Raw genomic sequence first — 22,802 nt, 5'->3', positions numbered from 1 at the left:
GGAAGTGATCTTCCCCCTCTATTCTGTACTGGTGAGGCCACATTTGGAGTACTGTGCCCAGGTTTGGGCTCCTCAGTTCAAGAAAGACAGGAAATTAATGGAGAGTCCAGCTGAGGGCAGAAAAGATGGTTGAGGCCAGGAGCATCCCCAGTATGACAAAAGGTTGAGAGGTTTGTGAGTGTTCAGCATGGGGGAGGGAAGACTGAGAGGGTATCTTATAAATGCTTATAAGCATCTAAAGAGGGAGGTCAAGTGGATTGGTCCATGTTCTTCTTGTCCAAGTGACAGAACAAGTGACAATGGGGACAAACTGAAACACAGGAAGTTTCATATGGATGTGAGGAAAGCTTTCCTTACTGTGAGGATGATAGAGCACTGCAACAGGCTGCCCAGATTGATACCGGAGTCTACCTCTCAGGAGATAATTCAAAATCCACCCAGATGCTTTCCTGTTTGACCTACTGTAGGGAACCTGCTTTAGTATGGGGTTGGACTAGGTGATCTCTAGAGGTCCCTTCCAACCCCTTCAGTTCTGTGATTCTCTGAATCTGGTAACCATAATCATTTCTCTTAGTTGTTTTATGGCACCTAAGAAAATCTCGGATTTATGTTTCTCTGTGGAAGTGTAATTTTGTTGCCTGTTAAGAAAAACTGGGGGACTTAATGCTCCCAAATACCAACATAAGCAGATTAATGCCAGATAAAATGAGCCTGAATTCCTTAAGTTACACCTGCACCAACAACACATGCTGATTATAATTTTGATATTATATTATTAGTGAAATATTATCCAATTAAACCACAAGCCTGGCTCTGATGAGGAAGGTGTGCTTATAGAGTAAAGTTTCACTATTCATTTTGAAGCAGGGGCATAGTTCTGCAGTTCATTTGGATATTTTTTCTGTACTAAGCAGATGCAGGAGTGCTTGTTTTTTATGAAAATAGTGAAAAAGTAACATAAAATACTTGAACATGTAACGTAAAACCAAAACATCTTAGCAATGCTGCCCTGTGGGTCACCACCTCCTGTTCTGCAGGGCTAAGTAAACATTAAACATTAACACATTTATTGCTTGGTTTTGATTTACTGTCAATATTAAGTGCAACACACAGAGCGCAGGCTGAGAAGGTGGAGGATTTTAAAGCAGGTAGCATCAAGTGTAAAAAGGAATTTCTTTTCCCCTAGGTTTTACCCAGTTCTCTCTTTTCTGCATTGCTGAGATTTACTTTATTTTCTTGACTTCTTCTTATCTTCTAGAAAAAGCAGGGAAAAATCCTGACTAATATTGACATAGAACTTGAACAATTCATGGAAAGGATGGTGCAGTTGCCTATCCCAGCTGGAACTGTGCAAATCTTTTTCATTTCAGTGCTCTCAGTGCTAGAGCCACTCATCAATTGCTGCGTTAGTTCAGTTCCCATCAGCAGAGCCTTTGTTGTGTGATGTAAGCAAGTTATTCTGCTCTGTGAGTGTTTTTGGGTCTGTGTATATCTGTGTTGGCATAAACTGCTGCTTCTCATATCCATACCACAAGTTTTTTTAATGTAGTGGAATTGGCTGTTTCTCAGTCCTAGGAGGAAAGCTCAAACATGTCTGTTTGCAAGAGTTCAAGAAATTTTGCTTAAGGAAGTGATCACTTGCATCATTTGGGGCTCCCTTTCCCATTACCAATTTGCCATGCTTGTTTTGTTTTCCTATCCTTCCTCCTCACTGTACATGTGTAAGAAGACAAACCATCTTATGATGGCATTCCTGCAATTCCGCATTTCTCTGTCTTTTGGCTTTTCTGTCCATTTGTGCCTTTGACCAGTGGGTTTCTTGATGCTGGATAGAATTTGAGGTTGCTAAAGTTAAGGGAAAGATCTGCAGAAAGAATTGATACTGTTTCTCCATACTTCTTCCTGCTCTTTCCCAGCATGTCCAGGTTTCAGCAGGCTGCAAACACAAACATACAAGAAGCATTAGACATTTCACAGTCCTGCCCTTACCCATTCTGTCAAGAATTATGTGATCACATCCCTCTCAAGATTTGTCACACACAGGTGAGGTCCACAATGAAGAATTACAAAATACAAGAACAACTGATTTGCAAAGACGATGAAAGTACACTTTTGCATAGGTAAAATGGTGTGCGCTCTGCCTGAGAAGAAAGGCTCCTGGTCAAAGCAGCCCTGACACAGTCCCCAAGCCCTGATGTGCTCGCCTTGCAGAGCAGGAGTGAGTGCTGTGTGCCAGCACAAGAAGACAAAGCATGCTATAAGGGCGCAGATTGCTGGCACACCGCAAAGAGCTCAAAAGCCTCTGCTTTCTGGGGAACATCTGGGGAAGGGGAATGTGTAAGCCTTATTTGAGCAAATGTGGTAAAAATAACCTTTCTTTTCCCCTTAATGCTTTATTGAGATTAGTAAAACCACAGCGTTAACGTATTACACATTTACAAATTTGGAGATACGTGACAGCGCCATTTACAATAATTTGTTTGTCCTTTTCAATCCCTTTCAATTGAAAATGCTACACTGAAATGTTTTTCTGTGGCATGAACAACAACAACAACCACCATCTTCATGGTTCTGCAAAAAATAATTTTTGCAGAAGTCCTGTTTGTTTCAGGCTGCAGCCTGCTAAGATTTGTGCTCTGCTCTTGGGGAGCCACTGGTGTGCTGTAATTGCTCTCTACATGGGTGGCCACACGGCGGCAGCTCAGTGGTGGTGGGGATGCTGGTGGCTTTCCCAGGTCCTAGATCATGGCCCACCCTGCCTGTGGCCTACGCCCTGCATCAGACCATGTAGTGGGCATGGCCAACCCTGCACCAGGCCATGAGTGTGAGCACAATCTCATGTGGGATCTGGCGGCTCAAAAAGCACCTGCTGTGTTCTAAACAAATCTGACACAGTATAATCCAAATGGTAGAGCAATAATCTCATCCTGGAACTGTTAAAAGATGTACAGCAGCTGATCTGCTGCAGCGTGTCCTGTGGTGTTTGCTAAACAGCATATGTATGTGCAATCAATTGCTCATTACAGTTATCACACGTGGCACAGATGCAAGCAGCTGTGGCGTTACTAATTTCCCCTTGACCCCGTGCTGTTGTTACATGGTGGCAGTGAGAGCAAGAATGGCATTTCCTGATTCATTGCTTGAGTGAGGGAGACATTTTGGTCTGTTCCCTAAGGAAAATACTCTCTATCGCTTTGTAAATGCTGTTCAGAAAGACTCAGGCCTACGGCATCTCAAAATCAAGCTCTGAGTGACTCTGGAGGAGGTAATACTGTGCCCTGAGATGTCCCAAAGGTGTTCTGACAGCAGCAGTAGCAAACTGGGAGAGGCTGCCGGGAGCCAGCTGGCCTGTGTGGGTCTGCCCACCTTGTACAGCATTCACAAGGTAGTGGAAGGGGCAAGGAAGGCTCTTGTGGGCAACCCCAGCCCCCAGACTACAGGGCACTGCTGGGCTGACTGCCTCCAGTCCCCCTACATTGTAGGTGGCTGCAGGTGAGACAATCAATGCCTATTGGGCAAGCCAGAAAACTGTGGGAGAATAGCTTGTGAATTTCAACCACGAGCAGGCACCCAGCTCACAGGACAGAGTCTGACAGAAGCTCTCCAGCATGCAGTGAGTGCACACTGGGCTCTCAGAACCTGGTGCCCTGCTTTTCAGGCTTGCCCAGCCGGCTCAGTCCCACCTGTTCTGCTGATGGACCTGCTGCTTCCTGCCCAAGATGGGGTGACCACAGAGATGCTCAGCATGTTCTGCTAACATTTCTTTGCTCTGACAGTTAAAGTGGAGCCAGGAGTGATACTTGCATCAGGTGCAGACTATAGCATGAGCTGTATACAAACATGCCCTAGTTCTTCACACTCAAGCTCCTCCTGCTCCTTCTTGCTGAGAGAGGCAAGGAAGAGGAGGACAGCTGCGAGAAAGCATCTCTCCCCAGGCTGAAGTCCTTACAAAAACCCATTCCTCCAGTGAAGGCCTTGATACCCTGTCCTTTTTGGTTTTACCTTGTTTTCCCCCATGGGGTATCATTTTCCCTAACCAACTATCAGTCTCAGGAGAGCTCAGGATGCTTTTCTTAAGGCTTTTTTTAGCTTTCATAGCAAAGAAGAACCTAGCCCCGGTGCCCCGAAGCAGACCGCCCGCACTCCCCGGCCGCGCAACGTCGGCTGAGGCCGCACCGGGCGGGCAGCGGCGGAGCTGGTGGCGCCCTCTGGCGGGGACCGCGCCCCGGTCGGCTGGGGACGGCACGGGACGGGATGGGGCACGCTCCGCTCAGGCGCGGGGCCGCATTGGGCTCCCCGCCGAGCTGCAGGGTGCTTGAGGGGAAGCAGAACCACTCATGGTTCGGTTTTACCCCTCCGAGACCCCAGTTTCTGAAATCCCGTTTGCAGATAACGCAGTAAAGGATTTCAGCTCTTCTCCCTTGCTCTGAGCTTTCCTCTAGTGTTACGTGTGCACGCGCGTGGACAGTCGGTGGAAGAGAGGTGAGGACATCAAGTGAAATTAGGGTCTTGTGAGAAAGCAATCGCTGGCTCCTGTCGTCAACACAGATAGAACAGATGTGACATTAAAAAGCAGAGCTATGAGTCAGATTTTATCTGAAAAGAAATTGGCAGCCTGCAGCTGCATTAGGCGTGTACTGTTCAGCACAGTGAGGCAGGTTCCTCAGATGCTCTGTGCAGAATTTCAGCTGTTAAAAAAATACATCATGCCCATCTTCCCTGCAGTAAGAGACACATCAGCACCGATTTCATGTATTAGCCAGACTATAGTGGAAATACTGGAAATGGAATTGTACTGGGGAAAATCCCAATGAACAATTGCATCAAAGTGTTCTGATCCTGTGGCTAAAATTCAAGACACATCTATCATTTTATTAAAGTGCCGTTCTGTAGTGTGCAACAACAGCACCGCAGGTGGTTTGAGGAAAGCAGTAATTTTGCTTCAAAAGCAATAGTATAAATGAAGAGCGTAGTAAGTAAAATCTCCATTACAGCTTCCTGGCTGTTCTGAGGAGTAAGTTAGTGTCATTTTTTACCTTGGTTTTACATCATCAGTTTTGCAGGTCTGGAGAAATGTGTTTATTGTGTCACTCTGTCTAAGGCAGACATAGACCATAGTGCTCAGAGGAGAGCTCATATTACTAAAAGCAATAAAATAAAATCATTTAAAAATACCATTAAGAATAAGAGTTGTTAAATTAGAGAAAACATGTAAGTAGAAGATGGAAAGAAGAGGAAGAAGAAAAGCCTTTGTAAGGTGTTTTCCTATTATTAAATAAATAGAAATAATAAAAGAAGTCAGTCAGAACAACAAGGAAATGTCCCCAGGCTGGAGCTTCCCGGATAACCATGCAGCAGTAAAACCACAACAGAATCCAGACAGAATCCACCTTATGGATCATTTTAATACATAGTTATTACAAATTATTTATTCAGCTTTCTCTCTCTCTCTGTCTCAAAAAAAAAAAAAAAAAAAAAAAAAAGAAAAAAGGAAACCCAGGAGTCTTCCAATGAGCCTTCAAAAATAAACCTTAAAAATTCAGTCCACAGAACAACCTTATGGATTTCTCATATTTACTCTGGCAATGCAATCTGATGCCATGAAAATAAACCCTCAGATTTCCCTGGGTAACATGCCATGTATGTGGGGAAAGCATGTAAAAAAAAGAACAGCAGCAAGTCTGTGGTTTCTCACTGAAGGTATTTTCTTGTTGCAAAGGAGAGAGATCAGGCAGGAATGCTGACCACAGTCCTTCAGTTGGACCCGTTGCACCTGACCTCTGTGCTCCAGCAGTGCTTCTGGACTCAGCAGCACTATGTGCTAAGCACAGGCATCTGTTCCTGGAGACCTGGGAACGTCCTGTTTGCTGCTGCAGAGGGTGAGTTCACTTCCATGACAGGGAGCAAGAGGTTTCCACAGGGGAACCTTACATTTATTTTTAGACCTTCTGTTCTCTCAGTCCCACAGAGGCAGTGTTGAGCACAACGCACCGGCCTCTCGCCAGCTACCTGCTGACACTAGGCTGCTGAAAGTCAGCGTGCTCCACATTGCTCCAGTGAGAAAACCTCATGCACGGTTTGCAGCCACTGTCTAGTAGCTGGTTCTGCTGCTGCTAATCCTGCTTGGAGTCAGTTTAAATGTTGCATTCCAAACATAGCTTCTCAGTGCCATTTGCAGCTCTTCAACCACAGATTTTTTCACTCACCTCTCCAAAGGGTTTCATAGACTCATGCAAACACAGTGTGTCTTGGGTTGGAAGGGACCTTAACACCCACCCAGTCCCAGTCCCCAGCTGCCACCCACCAGCTCGGGATGCCCAGTGCCTATGCAGCCTGGCCTTGGACACCTCCAGGGATGAGGCACCCACAGCTTCTCTGGGCAGCCTGTGCCAGCACCTCACTATCTGAGTTAAGAATCTTCTCCTAGTATTTAACCTAATCATCTCTTGGCATGCTCAAAGCATGCAGGACCGGGAGGCAGGTGTGTGCCTGAAGCTTCACATAGATGCGCAATGTTCTGGATCACCTCTCCCTTCAGAGACATGTCTTGTCATCACTAGTGAGGCTCTGCAGACACTTCTCATTGCCCCAGGGGTTAGATGGCTGCTGAGCTTGGCTTTTCAGGATCTCCACAGTGATCAGCAAGATTCTGTTGCTTGCAAACCTCCACCCATTGTTCGACCTGAATACTGATCCATTTGTAGACACAATGCCTTGAACTCTCTTGAACCTGAGCAAGAAAGTCCACTGCAGCATGCAGCTGCCATGTGGTGCTCTCAGCCTGAGCTGCCGTGCTTCAGAGCCACCTCTGAAGAATTCCCCCTGCAGAGAGGTCTCCTATGGGTCACAGCACGGACTGCTAATGCCTTCCATACTGATAAAACCACGTATTTCTGCCCAGCCTCCAGAACAGTGCCTTTTGCTTTTGTGGCATTAACCTAGTCATCACTAGGCTTCGTGGTGAGAGACAATACTTTGTGCCCTACTGGCAGGGAAAGGAACTGAGTGCAATGAACTCTGGGTCTGTGTAAAAAGATGGGCAGATATTGCTGGTTGTGTTTTCTGCCATCTGGGATACTCTGATTCAACAGGGTGCTCTGAAAATACCTATGGGATTGGGTCAAAGCAGAGGAAGTCAAATCTATGGACTGGGCTTCCAAGTGAGATACTAGAAGTAATCAGGCTGAGTGAGGACATTATGGGCATTTCTGTGGGTCAGGCATTTGGGCACTTCTGGAGTTTCCCAACCAATCAAGAGGCAAAATACACAGAGAATAATTCAAATGTTTTCTAATGATGCTAGAAGTCCAGTAGTAATAACAACATCTTGTCCATTCACTGTTCACACTGTTTCAGTGAGTCTGGAATTCAGGATTGTTGTTGGGAAAAGCTTGAATGAATTTAGATCTTTTAGTTTAATAGATTATGATATCAAACTTCATAACAAGGCAGAAAATAGCATTAGAAACAAAAGAAGGGGTTGGTTAAATATTTCCAGTGATACCGAAGCACATTTCAGTGCTAATATTCTGCTCACACCTGCATATCATGCAAGCACTAAAGGAAAAGTTTATAAGAATTAAGAAATTGGTGTCTCTCAGAAGCACGGTCTGTTGCCACTAGTTACTTTATGAAGACAGTGGGTATATTTCCTCATACGGGGGAGGTGACAAGTCTTCGCAGGGGTCTTCCAGCAGTTCTTCTGGCTCATCAGAGCTGTCCTCTAACCTGTTAATAGGAAGAGAAGCAGGTGCAAAAAAACCCAAACAATGATAATCAAACACAAAGCATGAAGTAACCTCTGTTCTGTGTCCTGTCAGCCTTATCTGGGCAAAGAACTTCGTGATCGCAGTGGGAGTTTTGTTTGGGAAAATGCTACGAGATGAAGTTTTACCATGATTCAGCAATGGGCTGAGATCTTTTTGTGAAGTACAAAAATGTCAGGCTGTGACCTTTGTTTTCCTGCTGATAGTGTCTGCTGTGCATAGTTATGAGGACAACAGGCCATCAGCAGTTTGCAAACAGACTTTGATAGAGGGACAGGATTACTTACTTTGTAGAAAGGATATAATTCTGAGTAAATTCTGTAATTTGAATGTTTTCCTTTAAACTACAAGATTATCCTGTGACTGATGAAAGCAGCTGTAATACCAGTGACGTTGTATATACCTAAGAAACTAAGAAAGTAATAGCAGCTGTAAGATTGCTGTGGGGGTGACTGGTAGGAAGAATGCCTGGCACTGCAGTGAAATCCTTCCATACTCACTAAAATGCTGTTTGTGGGCTTCTCCTGTGCTGTGATTCTGCCTGTGCAGGACCCTCTGCCTGAGCATAGAATAACAATCTTCTGATGGTAGGAAGAGAAACGCTAAGAACAAACAAACAAGTCACTGGCACCAGAAAAGCTATGGGTGCCCATCCGTAGAGGTGCTCAAGACCGAGTTGGGTGGGTTCTGGGCAGCCTGAGCTGGGAGGGGCAGCCCTGCCCGTGGAAGGATTGTGGAACAGGGTGGGCTTTGAGGTGTCTTCCAAATCATGTCATTCTGTGATTCTATAAAAAAAAAATCCACATGTACAGGAGGGTATATATGAATATCTTTGAAAATAACAAGATATTCAATAGATTGAAAATTGAAAGAATTCTTAAATGAATTTAATCTGAACAAAAATGCTTTCCATAAAAAAATATTTCTCCATATTCTTTACTCAATAAATACTCCTAACAAATAGAGAAAAAAAAAAAAAGGTCTGAAGGAGAACACACAGGATGCACCTTTTGCTTTGAAGGCATACTCAACACCTTAAAACACACACAGACCAACCATGATAAGACTTTTCAGAAGATGTACCTGTGGTTCCGTATGTTCTCTGCGTAACTGGCACAACTCTCGTCCCAGGTGAAAGAGGGGTTGTCCAGAGAGTAAGCAGGGCAGAAATGAGCAGAACTGGGGCTGGGGATGGGCGAGACCCCAGGGGAGGCAGCCCCGCAGCAGCTGAGCACAGGGTGCAGGTAGCCAGGGCTGGTGGCCGTGCCGTCCTGTGCTGGGTAAGGCGGGGGGATGTACTGCACCACTGTGGCACCATGGAAAGTTATGGGCTGGTTGATGCCGGTGAACACGAAGGACTGTCCGCTTGTGCCCTGGTCGATGTCTAACATGTTCTCCTCTCTTTCTTTGCAGGGCTTGCACGTAAGCATGTTAAATTTGCAAACAGCAATCAGGATAAAAGTTACTCCGACAGAAAGCAGGATAGGCCCTAGCAACTGAGTCCATTCCAGGTGAGTAAGGCCGTCATACTTTATCCACCCCATCACGGTGAATGTGATCCCCACCAGTCCCAAGAACACACCTGAGAAAAGCAGAGTGGCACCAGCTTTGTCCCCATCTGACACCAGGGCATCAGACCGGCTTGGTGGGTAAGGAGTGACAGAAAACACATTCAGGGAGAAATCCTCTAAATTGCTGTTGTTCTGCTCCATCACCAAGTATCATGAATCTTTCTCAGCAGAAAGGGGTTTGCAAGGTACTGTGCAGAGCATTAAAAGTCGAAGGTTCGGGTTAATTATACAAGGACACTCTGCGTGTATGGTTAACAGAGTCCATCATGTGAAAGAATAAACTTTGCTTATGAGAATAAAGGTCTGGGAAGTGGAGCCTGAAGTGACCACTAAAGACTTCTTGCTTTACCACCATTGCTTCCGAAACAGCTTCACTCTTGCATGGCTACTTATCTTCTTGTTTATCTCCTTCTTCAATTTGGCGCCCACGAATACTTCCTCACCCTGCCTGTGCCAGATGGGACAGAAAGGAAGCTGAGGTCCCTGCAGCTTATCCTGGGCCCCCTGCCAGCCAATGCATCCAACATATGGACAGCATTCATTACTCCACAGCAGTGTGGTGACTCACTCACTCTCCTCCGGCCATCCATTTGGCAGCCCAGGTCTGCAGGAAGATATGTGGCCTTCGCTGCTGCACTTCAGAGCACTGTGAAGAGTGGTGGTTACAGCCACGTCCGGACCATGCTGCAGCTAGTCCTGCAGTGCAGAGCTTCTGTGGTTTATACAAATATCAAAGGAAGCTTATTGAGAGTTTGCAGAGAGGGGGTGGTAGGGAAGTTGGGGTAAGCAAGATTAGGGTGCTGAAAAGTCTGCAGAAACTGCTGGTTGTGGGATAACTGTTCTTTACCTCTAGCAAAAGCCAAGGCTGTCTTTAAGGTAGTGTAATTATTCTGTAATTTCCCTTTAATTGTGGACATTTTTTGTTGTGGAATTGCCACCCCTTCCTCAGATTTTAGACCAAGAAAAGCCCACATACACTGTAACAGTTATGGGAAAATGTCTCCTGTAATGTGGCAGAGCAAGGGATCTTCACCTGTAGCATAAACATTGTACCCAGAAATACCCAGAATATTAATTTTTCTCCAAAATTATTTATTAGTTGGAATCCCCTTCCAACAGCATTGTGTGGCTGGTATATCCTGCCTTTTTTCCTGAATACTTGGGCCTTCGTGACCGAAGCTGGCACTGCAATAATGACAGGATAATGCAGTGTCCTGTGGCAGCAGTTTTGCACCCTGCAAATACCTGTACTGTAAGCAGAAGCATGTTCCCAGATTCTCCCACTACAGTAAATATCACAGCAGGATGGAGCTCTATGCAAGAAAGCACCAGAATTACTTACCTATCACCCATATATTAAACAGATGAATGTGAAGTGAAAGCTGAGACTTTCTGTTTCCTAATGATTTCAGACAAAAGTGAATGCTGCCAGAGTGCTCTGGTAGAACATTTCTGCATAATTCCTTATGGAGGAAAAATCTTCCACTACTCAATCTGTTTTCATTAGCATAGAAGGGAAGCACATGCAGTACAGAGATTACTCCTCAGGAGTTAGAAAGTATAATGCCATTTCCTGCTACCAACAGCCCTGGGGAAGCAAGCTTATCCTGAGGTTTATGGAATAAAAATAGCCCTAGAAAACTCACCTTCTTTCAGATTGCTTCTTCAAAACTAATAAATGTGCCTTCAGTCTACAATGCTTTAAGATTAGTTCTGAACGTGACTGCTCACCAAAACTTTCCAAACAGACACTGAGTACAGTTACTGATGTGTATTTCTCTTCTCATTTGTCAGCAGAGAGATCCTGAGAAATATTAATGCTGAATTCCCTTAAAATGTCTGGGAAATTTCCAGAGTCGTTATTATGGCTCTTCTATTATCGAGGGTGCCAATAGAATTTCTGATAAGATCACAGACCTGTCCTTCTCCCAGCACCAGGTCAGGACTCAGGAAAGGGTCAGGGTTTGCAGTGCAGTGTAAACTACAACCAAATTAGAAACTGCTGAAATATTAGATAAGCCATAATTGTACTGTTAATTATAGCTAAAACTGAAATAAACTTTAACCTTATATTTGGTAAAATAAGTGCAATGAACCTCTGCTACTGCTCTCTGTGAGTCAGCTTTTTCCATACCATGAATCATTCTTGCCTCTGTTTGCTCAATCTTCCAAGTTTTCCAACATCCTCTTTAAATCAGTCTATTACGATCACTGTCATAGTTTGCAGAGATGTAGTATCACACTCCTTAAATTGTTCAAGAACTCTGCAACTGTCATTTGCAACAGAGTTGTCCTGGAGCCCCTCCTTGGGCCTGTGGATTGGTTCTCAGATGCTTTCTGGAGTCAGACGCCTTCTGTCCAGCAACATCTCATGGGTTATGTTCCTCGTCTGTGGCCTAGGACATGGCATATTATTTGCTGAGGATGTGCACAGCAAAGCTGGAGAATGAGTGATTTCTTCCAAGACTGACTGTCACTTCAGCTTTGACAATGGGATGCTTGGTACACAAAGATCTAAATGAAAATTCACTTTTCCTTGTAAAGAGCCATCTCTTTGCTTATGAAATACAATTTTTTCTAACCCTCCCCACATTTTTCCCTGTTTCCCCAGAGAGTGCCAAATCTGCATTCAGGCAGCTGTCAAGGTCTTAAGAAATTACCAAATCATATTATTGATTTTTTAAGGCCAATACTTTCCTTTTCCAAGTAAGTGGATATTCTGGGAACTTAGTTACAGACATTGATTTACTAAACACACTTTTAACTGGAAAATCTGCTTAAAAAATGGTGGTGAAAATGGTCTGGTGAAACCCAGGAAACAGGCTTGAGTATGCTTTCTAAAATCCTTTTGATTTAATTACAGTAGAGCATCATGCAGAATATTAGTATCATCAAGCAGAGAAATGAAAGACTATATCTCCTTTATCTCCAGGTAACTCCAAGTCTGGCTCTAGGATCCGTTTTCAAAATGGATTGTTTTCAGATTTCACTGCAGCAATACTCCAGTCTGCTTCACGGACCTTACTCCTGAACTCAGCCACTGCTTTGCTTTTTATCCTTCTACAAAACTGCCTTCCCCTGCAGTGCTTGCTGTGGGAAGAAGTTTTTCTGCTGTGTCCTCTACCTTCTTGATTCTCTAACCCATTTCAAGAGTCTTCCTAAGAAATTCTGATGGGTCCTCAGGTCATCTTCCCTTTCTCCTCTCTATCTGCTATCAGTTCTTGTGTGGTTGTTCACATTATTAGCCTGTCACAGTAAGGATTTATTTTCTTACACTTCTCACGTAGAATCAGGGACTTAGCTATAGAATTTCTAGAAGATGCCACAGAATAAAGCTAAGCTTTATTTTGAAAGAGCTTTTAAAAGAGAAGGCACAAAATACATAGTACATAAAAAATACATACAATTTTCAACTGCAGCAAGGCTAAGGAGCTGGTGGCTGGACCAAAATAATTCTTTTTCCTAGACAAGGGAGGCTGTACTTGGCATTCAGTGAAAAACACGAATTACGTTAGACTATCACTTAATCATAAGTGAGCCTCATGTGGCCTGCCCCAGTGCTGAAACATACCAAACAGATCCAGTCCAGCCAGCTGTCCACAGTAGTTTCAATCTACACAGGGGGTTTATATCTCCCAGGGAATGCTGCCATGCCAGATGGCCAACCAAATCAAAGGTGTTTCTGTACACAAACACATAGATATATGTATGTATGGTTGAAGAGAGAGCACAGGTCTAGGTGAAGGCTAACACATCAGCTGCAGAAACATGGAAGTATTGGCAGAGATGTCTGCCTGGACTCAGATGTGACCCACAAACACTGACCTTAAGAGGTAGGATGAAAAAGGGATAGCAGGATATGGTGCTATAAATGACAGAGGTCAAGGACAGGGCTATCCTAATAACATGCAACCAATAAAAAAAATCAGTGTAATTTCAGTTTTACAGATGAGATTGTTTTCAGTCTTTCTGGGTGCTGATGACACAGGTTGAAAGACTTCTCCTTGGAAACTTATCCCTTTAGCTATTTGTGAATCCTTCTCATATCCAAAGGGTTGTATTGATCCAGTTAAGCAAATGCTTAAGCAAAAGCTAAGCAGTAACAGTGCAAACAGACCTTAACTTCACTTAGAGAGGGTAAGTAGTCCTTACCTCCCACTTTGCCTGTTTAAGTACATGTGAATCAGTAACCAACTGGATTTCCTTGCTAGAATTTGCATGTCAAGCACCTAAGCTAACCGTAATGCATTAAGGGGGTTATAACATCACTACTGTGACAGTAAAGTAAGTGACTTCCTCAATAAAATTGCTGTTCTGTATTATTTTAAGCTGCTTTTATAGTTTTACAAGGTATTGCTTCCTTTCTTACACCTACTCCCCACATCAAAAAATTCTTCCCAGTAAAGTTCATGCAGTGGTGGTCATCAGTGTAGGACACAGATCTGCCATCCTTTTTCTCACATTTTCTGACCCTGCTGAAATAAGTTTTGACGATGCAGCAAGCAAATACTCCTGCCCTGGTGGCTTTGATAGCTGTCAGTGTTGAGATCAAGTCATGGAGATGCACTCAGCACACCCAGTGAATTTGAAAGGAATGACCAATCAACGCAAAAATAGAAGGTGCTTGCACAGCTGTAAGATGAATTATTTAGTGGGCATCCTTCCTAGGACAGATAAGAAAATTCTGTTTTCAAGTCTCATTTTTAAGAGAAAGAAAATCCATCACTCTCAGGAAATTCAGGTGTATTCAGCTGACACTGAGGAGCTAGGCCAACAGCTTTCTTTGAAGCCCAGCTTTCAGAAATTAAGTGAACCACAGAGGAGAATCTGCAGTAGAAGATCAAAGCACAGTAACTATGAAGAAAAGTAGTAATATTACATTTCACATCCTGAGGACTCTGCTCAGAGTCATTATTCTTTCTTGATGTGCCTGATCTCTTTGATGCGTTGTGGGAAAACATGATTGAGCTAATTGCAGATAGCATACAAGGCTAATACCTTTACAGTTAGAAATCAGATGTGCTTATTTTTTTTCCTATAGGAAGAAAGAAAAGGATTATGACACAATTAAAGATATGTTTCTGTACTAGATTAAGCACTCTTTGACTTTCAACCTCAACAGAAAATTAGTGTTCATTTGTACCTAAAACAACAGGAAAAAGCCAACATGGGTTTTTGCTTGCATAAGATCCATAAAGCAAAACACCTCGGCTTCTACATTCACTATAAAATAGCATGACAGATCCAGAGACAAGCTGCTTTGACATACACAAGGTTTTATATACAGGCACATGCATATAAAGGAGCAGGACAATAGGCACCACTGTTAAAAACTGGGTTTGAAACACAAATTTAATAAAAAAAAATTAAAAGATTGAAAAGGCATCCAAGGAACAGCATCCTTGAAAAGCCCACTGCATAAAAACAGAGGGAAAGAAGGAAGGACAAAAAGCTTGCTGGCTGTGTGGCTCTTCTTCACACGGACATTTCCTATGGCTGAGACATGCCTGTTTAATCGGCCCCGGCACATTCCTTTCCATGCTTGCTCATTACTATGCATGTGTAAGTCTCTCAGCTCCTTTGCTAGTTAGGTATACCTCCCTCACCACTAGCTGGTTCTCCACTCTACTGCTGACTGAATGTAGCTGCACATCACTGACCAGTTTGTATCTGCATGTCGCTGCAAAAACTGCTGCTGAAGCAAGACTGAGAGAATAACACATAAATGGCCAAATGCATAAGTTACTAAACATCTCTCTGCAGTACTGCTGGTGAGCAGAACACATTCATACAGAATACGAGGCAAATAAATGCCTTTCCCTAGGCACAGGGAGGAATCTGATTAATTCAAAACTTAAGTGTTCCGCTCCTTGAATTCATTATGACAGGAAACACGTCCTACTGTAGTTAAGGTCCCATAGCATGCAGATATTCAGGGACTCAGCTGAAGACAGTCCACTTCTGTGAGGTGCTCTGACACCACTACAAGTTCCTACCAAATCTAGCAGAAATAGTATCTCTGTCACACAGGTATGGATGAGCCGAAACAAAAAGAAAAACAGGGAAGTGTAGGAAATGTTTCAGCAGCTATGAACACATGCTGTATGCATTTCCATCACATAGCATCTCTTGCAGAAGGTGGTAAATAATGTTTGTTCCTGGAAAATACTGTTATTAAGTGGATCTCATTCTCAAAGTTAATTGGTATTGCTTGATAAACCACAAACAATATACAACAGTAGCACAATCTCCCTAAAATCAGCCATTACCAGAGTTAAACTGTTAGACTGTTAACTATCCTAAGTGTTGCCACAGGACTCTTCTGCTGGATAAAACGGATTTCTGTGGGAATTATACTTACATAAGGACTAGAGAGGGTCTAAGTTAAGCCATGCAGTATTCACAGCAGACCAAAAAGTAATCACCTAAGCTCTCCATAACATATTAGCTTCCCATGATGTTACGTATTTTAAGATCCCTATCACTGAAGCTCTCAAAGAACATATGAAGTCAGTAACTGCAGACAAGTATTTTCCACAAAGTAATACAAAAATAAAAGCACTTCCTAATGGCTTCATCTTTGAAACTCCAAGCAGGTTTAACTAAAACTCCAGTTACAGTTAAACTTTCTACTCCAACTAGATTTAACTAAAATAACAAAAAAAAAGTCTCAACTTACTGTATCCATTATATAAAGGACTAAATGTAGAAAGTGAAATTGCAGAACAGAACAAGATGAACACTTAACATCCTTGTAGTGAGCTGAATCCCTTCTTACTACTTATCAGAAGCCCAACATTATCTCATATTTCTTAAAACCCAAGCTCATCATTTATTCTTGTTAATGAAAGAACAGACAAAGCTAGTATTACTGATTTTATTAGAAAATGTAAATAAATTTAAAGATCATAAATCTGAGTGTACAATTTAATCTGAAAATGCAGTCTATCTGACAGCCATCTATGAGCTGGTGTCAGAAGTCACTAAGGAAAAAGATGAAAGAGAAGAAGAAAGGGAATATTCATTACTTTCTACTGATGCTTTTTCTTCGTAGTCTGGAGGTGGTTCAGAGGAGAAACACCTCACTGGGGAGATACCCAAAGGTGAACTGCACCCAGAAATTGTATATATAGTCTCGTCGTCTCTAACAGCAACTGTTCTTTCATCATCTGTAAGCTGTGCTCTATAAAACAGAAAATTGTGTATTAATATAGTTCCATAGCAAATGAAATTTACTCTTGACTTACATAAATGTATACAAACTCACAACTCCTAGAAATCCCTGGAATGAAGAACTTACATAGTATGAAATTCTAATGCCTATGTGCTATTTTATGACTTAAAAATCCTATTATTTCAGCAGGAGAGAGCAAACAAGCTCCCTTCCAATTCATATCATTCAGTACTTCTAGGTATTAGCTGCTTCTGGCAGGGCAATGTTATTAAAGCCTCTGAAACGTTGCTCCTAACGCATCTTCATTTTTGTAGTCTACCACAGTCTTTTCTCCTCTCTTTGAAAAATGGTTACTAGACTTAGAACTGGATAATTAAAACAAAAATTCCTAGCTGTCCAAGATCTTAAATTACAGGTAACTTGAAATTTTTGTAATCTTTCCAGCAATGCATAAGACATAAGGAATTGCACTGCGGTTCGGAGACAGAGAATCAGAAGTAACTGGACACCACAGTGACTAAGCTTACAGGGAAAGTCAAAGTGAGCAGTCATGTACTCACAATCTTCCTCTGACCATTACAACTGGATCTCAATCAATTGCACCAACACTTTTTTTAGTACCTTCCTCATCTCACCTTAGAGAAAAGCAAAGAACTCATCCTTTATGTTTTACTTCCATAGCCCAGTCAGTCATACCTGTGTGTACAACTGTACACCCAACAATTCTGCACGAGGAACAGTAACACAGCATAGTCACCTCACCCTCAGTAACAGTACTGAAGTTATGTATTTACAGTAGAAAAGCACAAACATGGATTTTAGTAGTATGATAACAGGAGTATGCACCATTGCTAAAACAACCCTCCTCCTGTGGCATTTAAGTCTTTGAGTTTGTGTTTGCTTGTTTTGAGGGGAAGATGATAGAATTCTGAAGTACTGACATGAGGCACACAGCTGGTATGGCTGCTTGTGGAATTTACCACCTCATGTGAGCAGAAGAGTCTGGAGTATAGTGGAAAGCTATTACAGAAATGACCCTGTAGCTACTACCCAGCTAAGCAGCCTGGGGTTCTTGCTGCAGTGACAGTGCTTTACATGATACTTGTCTTGTAGACTAAGGACATCCTGATAAACAATTACTAAAAACTCACAATAAACCTCCCAAAGGATAAAGCCTACTCAATTCTGAATCATTAAGAGCAAGAAAATAAGCTGAGGGCTCTAGGGACATTGGTATCTAGCTCCTGACCTTATCTAGCTCTGGTATGTAACCTCTTTCACCCATTGCTTGGATCCCACAGGGAGATATCCCTGCAAATTCTTATGATGCAAACAACACTTCAGTCAGAAAATCTTGCTGCATAAGCTTATTGGTGGCAGCTTTGAACACGTCAACTACACTCAGGGTGTGCAAAAGCAGCTGCATGGGACAGCCATCTTCATCTTGAGACGAAGCTGGGTTTGCAACCTCCCCATTAAGCTCCCTGAAACCTTCTCTGCTCTTCTTCCACAGTATTGCACCACACTGTCACTGCATGATCATGGAAAGCCAGCACAGAACTTTCCAGAAGAGTCACAAAGAGAACAGGACACAAACTAAAGTAGCACTCCCAGCGTCACAGGGGGTCTGGATAGGTATCATGAAGTGCACTGGTTTTACAGAGGCTCCCTAAGATCTAGCAGCAAGGATATCATGTCACTGAGGCACTGCTGTGAGGAGTACCTTACCTCAGACAGTCTGTGGAAGAACTCCAATCCAGCAATATCTAAATAGGGCCACAGATTTAAGACTTAAAAGAGTTAATAGTGATTATGTAAGAATACCATCTTGGATACCTTGAAAAACCATCTCAGATTTAAAACAAACAAACAACAACAAAATAAACAACAAAACAATCTTACCCATCACTGAATATAGAGTGGTATGGTGGAGGATTTCTGCTTGTAAGCAAACCACTCGACATAAGACAGTGTGTCACAGGTGGAGACAGAGGGTCAGCAAAATAAGGTGGTGGTGGAGGTGGGAACATCAACACAGCATCACCTATATAAAAGAAAAAACAATTACTACCTCTGAAAACTGAGTTCCCCTGTCTATTTTAACAGCATATCAGAATATTTCCTGCCTTTGGAATTACAGTATCGGTACTTGTCCACCTTTTAAGATAAAAAGCAATGATCTTACATAAAGATCTGTTATACTCTGCAATAAAGAAGTACACAGAAGTTGCATTCTAAATCAGGACTACATAAAAAAAATAGCAGCATAATCATAAAAGGACTATTTCATTTTTCATTCAGAAAATACCACTAGATGGGAGGAAGCAACCCATCTAGCTAAGAGACAATGTTGATTGTCCTCAGAAACAGCAAGTACAAAGACAACAGCTCCTGATGGTGTAACTTAAGGGCAGGCAAGTACTTGGTTTTTCCTTGTACATCTCAAACAGGGATTTAGTAAGTATATCACTGAATTAGATATGGATAAAATAAAAAACATTTGAGTTATGGATAGCTCTGATTACTGAGTACACATTGAACATCTTCATCAGAGACCTGTGTGAGCAAATAGAGTGGACTCTCAGCAAGTTTGCTGATGAAACAAAGCTGGGAGGAGTGGCTGACACAACAGAAGGCTGTGCTGTCATTCACCAAGATCTGAACAGGCTGGAGAGCTGGGCAGAAAGGAATCTAATGGAATTCCACAAGGGTAAGCACTGAGTCCTGCACCTGGGAAGGAATAACCACATGCATCCGAACAGGTTATGGGATGACCTGCTGGATAGGAGCTCTGCAGAGGACCCGGAGTCCTGGTGGACAACAGGCCGATCATAAGCCAGCACTGTGCCCAGGTGGCCAAGAAGGCCAATGGCATCCTGTGGTGCATTAAAAAGAGCGTGGCTGGCAGGTTGAAGGAGGTGATCTTCCCCCTCTACACTGTCCTGGTGAGGCCACATTTGGAGTACTGTGCCCAGGTCTGGGCTCCTCAGTTCAAGAAAGACAGTGAAAGAGTCCAGCTGAGGGCTGCAAAGATGGTTGAAGCCTGGAGCATCTTTATTATGAGGAAAGACTGAGAGATCTGAGAGGGTGTTCAGCCTGGAGAAGGGAAGACCAAGGGGGGATCTTATCAGTGCTTATAAATACCTAAAGGAAGGGAGAGGGGGGTCAAGTGGATAGGCCCATCCACTTTTTGGAGGTATAAAGTGATGGGACAACGAGTACAAACTAGAACATGGGAGGTTCCATGTGAACATGTGGAAAAAATCCCTTATTTTGAGGGTAACAGAGCACTGGAACAAGTTGTCCAGAGAGACTGTGAAGTCGTCTTCTCTGGACATATTTTAAACCCACCTGGACACTTGCACATGCATCCTACTGTAAAGAACTTGCTTTAGAAGGGGGTTGGACTACGTGGTCCCCTGAGGTCCCTTCCAACTGCTATGATTCTGTGATTTTGAATGCTTTGACAGTTTCTCTACCAAATTATTCAGGCTACTACTAACATGAGTACCACAAAGCTACAGATAAATAATTCAGTTTTAAGTGTACTGTGTTGCTTATCTGTCAATTTCAATTTTGTATCAGAGGAGCTTCCATTTTTGTTTCTTAAAAATAAAATTTGTATCAGTCACCGAGCTTGAATAATTCATATAAACATTCATTATTGCCTGGCACCTCTTTTTTTTTTTTGCAATTTGTACTGACAAGTCACAGAACACAACAGATGCTGAGTCAGGCAGAGCATGTTCTAGCACAGTGGTGACTGCCATTAAGTCCCCATTCTTAACCTTTGAGTTTTACTCTTCATGGTGGAATTATGAAAGGAAGGAACCATGAGACGTGATTAGCAGTGTCAGCAACAATTTCTGGGAAAGGAGGTGAAACTGGACTCATTTGTCCCACTTTATGTGATTTCTTTCACACAGACAATTAGATGCTGCCAAAAGAAAGGTTTTCTCCATGAGAGAAAGACAACTGAAGTGATCACACAGAAAATGTCTATGGCAAAGCAGCCTTCCCACTGGCTTGTCTGGTGGCAGATGACAGAACCAACATGTTTACTGCCCAAACAAGAAAAGCTCAGAGGCAGACCCCTGATGAATACGAAGTTTAAAAGTTCTCACATTATTTACTCACCTAGTGTAACCTGAAAAAATTCAGGGCTCTGAGGATGTTCTTCATTTTCCAAAGGTTCGTCATTAAGATGTAAGTTTTGCTTCTTTTTAACATGAGCTATCACGAAGAAACACAACCCAGTAAGCACTATCAAAGGCCCCAAGATTTGAAATGACAGGAATCCACAGCCCTGGAGGTCCACATCAGAACTGCTAGTCTGGTTGAGCTGTGTACTGGGCCAACCAGGACTGCAGCCAGGGACCCAAATGCCCAGGATGCTAATTAGCATTCCACTTGTCAAAAACAGGAATCCAAAGATGAGAAACTGGGCAAACTGACAGTTTCCTCGACCAAAAAAAAGGCTACACATTTGCTCATTTTGCAACTGTCTTTGGCTTATATAAAGCCTGGCCCTTGATCTTGCAATTAAAATGCAAAACAATCCAGTTATAGCTAGCACAGGCCCAGAAGCCTTCAGGACCCCACTACAGTCACTAAAGGTTTCAAAAGGGCATGACTGTAGAGTAAAAACTGAAAGCAGGAATCCACCACAGAGCAGTATGGCCCCAAAAAGAAAAAGGAAAAAAGTAGCTTTTTTATGTTGTCCATTATTTCCTTCATCTCCTGGTATAGGAATGGTCACTGAATACATTACAACTGAATGTCCTCAAAATGATGCGTTATTTTTTTTCCTGTTAGTATTCAGTAGCAGAAATCTACAGTAGACCTGTGAATGTGAAAATATGGGAGAAAGAAGACAAACAAAGTCAAAAGAAGAAAAAAAAAATCGCAGGATGAATTACATTGCAATTTTTACTGCTACATTTCCTACTCAGCCTACTGGTATTGCTAGCTCTTGGTGCATTCTCTGTTTTGTGCTTTCTTATTGAATAAAGGGCCTGATTAAGTTTGCTGCCCTTGAATACAGATGACAGGCCAGTTACAGACAAACTGAAAACAACACAACTGCTGATGTACTACTCAATGAACTGTGTCTTTGGAAACACTGTTGTATGATTAACAGGACATTAATACCAAAGTCTGAACGTTTGGAACAAAGAGAGGCTAACATTACCCTTGAAGAAAGCTAGGCAAAATTTCTGTAGTAAAGAGTAGGAAAGGAAAACTATTGAAAGAAAGAATCTGAATGCAACTGGGTATAGTAACTACCAGGCTTTTTACCAAGCAAATCTTCCAACACACAAATCATTGTAACACATACCTTTTCAGAGTGTATAAATCTTGTTTCTCCTTTCAGAGGCACGAGAGAGTTCTCAGCTTCTCTCCTGTCAGCTTCCTGTCCTACATAACTACATGAGCAAGTACATGGAGGATTTCTGGTTTTATTCTGTAGGGGGGAAAAAAAACCAACAACAACAACAACAAAAAACATATGCAAAAGATTGTACTCCAAGTTTCACTGATCCTGCAGTCAGAGTTGGTAAGACCATTGCTCCCACACTTCCTTTCAACTTAACTTCTCCTGTTCCCAAACCTTTTGTCTGTGCTCCAAGAAAGCCTTAAAAAGAATAATAAAGGTGGTCCCAGAAAGCTTTGAGCCTATCGGCCCACGGAAGCCCAGATTCAGAAGCAAAAAAGAACAGAGACCAGTGCTGAGGCCAGTAGTAGTTTTGTGCATATGAACAACCAATCTGCTGATGTGGACATACCAGGGGCAGGGAAAGCCTTTCTGAAAAACCATGACAGAGTGCTATTCAGTGAGCTCTAGAAAAAATTAATTTCTGCCATTACTAACAAGGAAGTTTGCACTGCTCTGACATGGGGATCAGAACAATACCTGCAATCACAACAGCAATCCTCTGCACATGGAGCTACCTGAAAGCAAAGAGAAGTTCAGACTGGAAAATAGCAAGACCAGATGCACCTTGGTAAAACTTGTCCCTCGCTGACGGCAGAAGGCACTCAGGCGTGCACACACTGCAGTGTTTTAATGGCTTTCTTCTGCACACCAACAGACTCCCAAGTAGGTCTTCTTTGCTTATGACTTGGAAATATCACAAAGGACATAACTACCAGAGCAGCTTGTCACAGATGGAAATGGGGAATGGGTTTAGTTACAGCTGTTAGTTAGTTAACCATCAGCCCTTCTTCTACCAGCTTCCACTGCCCTGCACTGAGTTCAGCTACAAGTCAAGCTAGATCAACTCCTCCTTA

The 22,802-nt window shown here is 42.8% G+C and overlaps 2 protein-coding genes across 2 annotated transcripts; both read right to left on the bottom strand.

Moving 5' to 3' along the window:
• Positions 1-7,273: 7,273 nt before the first annotated feature.
• On the bottom strand, positions 7,274-9,494 carry TMEM174 (transmembrane protein 174). Its single transcript, XM_065744155.1, has 2 exons — positions 8,850-9,494; positions 7,274-7,728 (listed from the first exon to the last, which is right to left on the bottom strand). The coding sequence occupies exons 1-2, from the start codon at positions 9,476-9,478 to the stop codon at positions 7,629-7,631; spliced, it is 729 nt and encodes a 242-aa protein (XP_065600227.1). The 5' UTR covers positions 9,479-9,494; the 3' UTR covers positions 7,274-7,628.
• Positions 9,495-16,200: 6,706 nt separating this feature from the next.
• On the bottom strand, positions 16,201-22,461 carry TMEM171 (transmembrane protein 171). Its single transcript, XM_065744131.1, has 4 exons — positions 21,850-22,461; positions 20,649-21,354; positions 18,414-18,555; positions 16,201-16,520 (listed from the first exon to the last, which is right to left on the bottom strand). Exons 2-4 carry the CDS (start codon positions 21,277-21,279, stop codon positions 16,298-16,300), a joined length of 996 nt encoding a protein of 331 aa, XP_065600203.1. The 5' UTR covers positions 21,280-21,354; positions 21,850-22,461; the 3' UTR covers positions 16,201-16,297.
• Positions 22,462-22,802: the final 341 nt, after the last annotated feature.

Source organism: Cyrtonyx montezumae, unplaced genomic scaffold (assembly GCF_038088225.1).
Source record: "Cyrtonyx montezumae isolate F1298 unplaced genomic scaffold, pur_monq_1.0 scaffold_30, whole genome shotgun sequence".
In the NCBI taxonomy this organism is placed as follows: Eukaryota; Metazoa; Chordata; class Aves; order Galliformes; family Odontophoridae; genus Cyrtonyx; species Cyrtonyx montezumae.
This window is presented reverse-complemented; position numbering and strand designations above follow the sequence as displayed.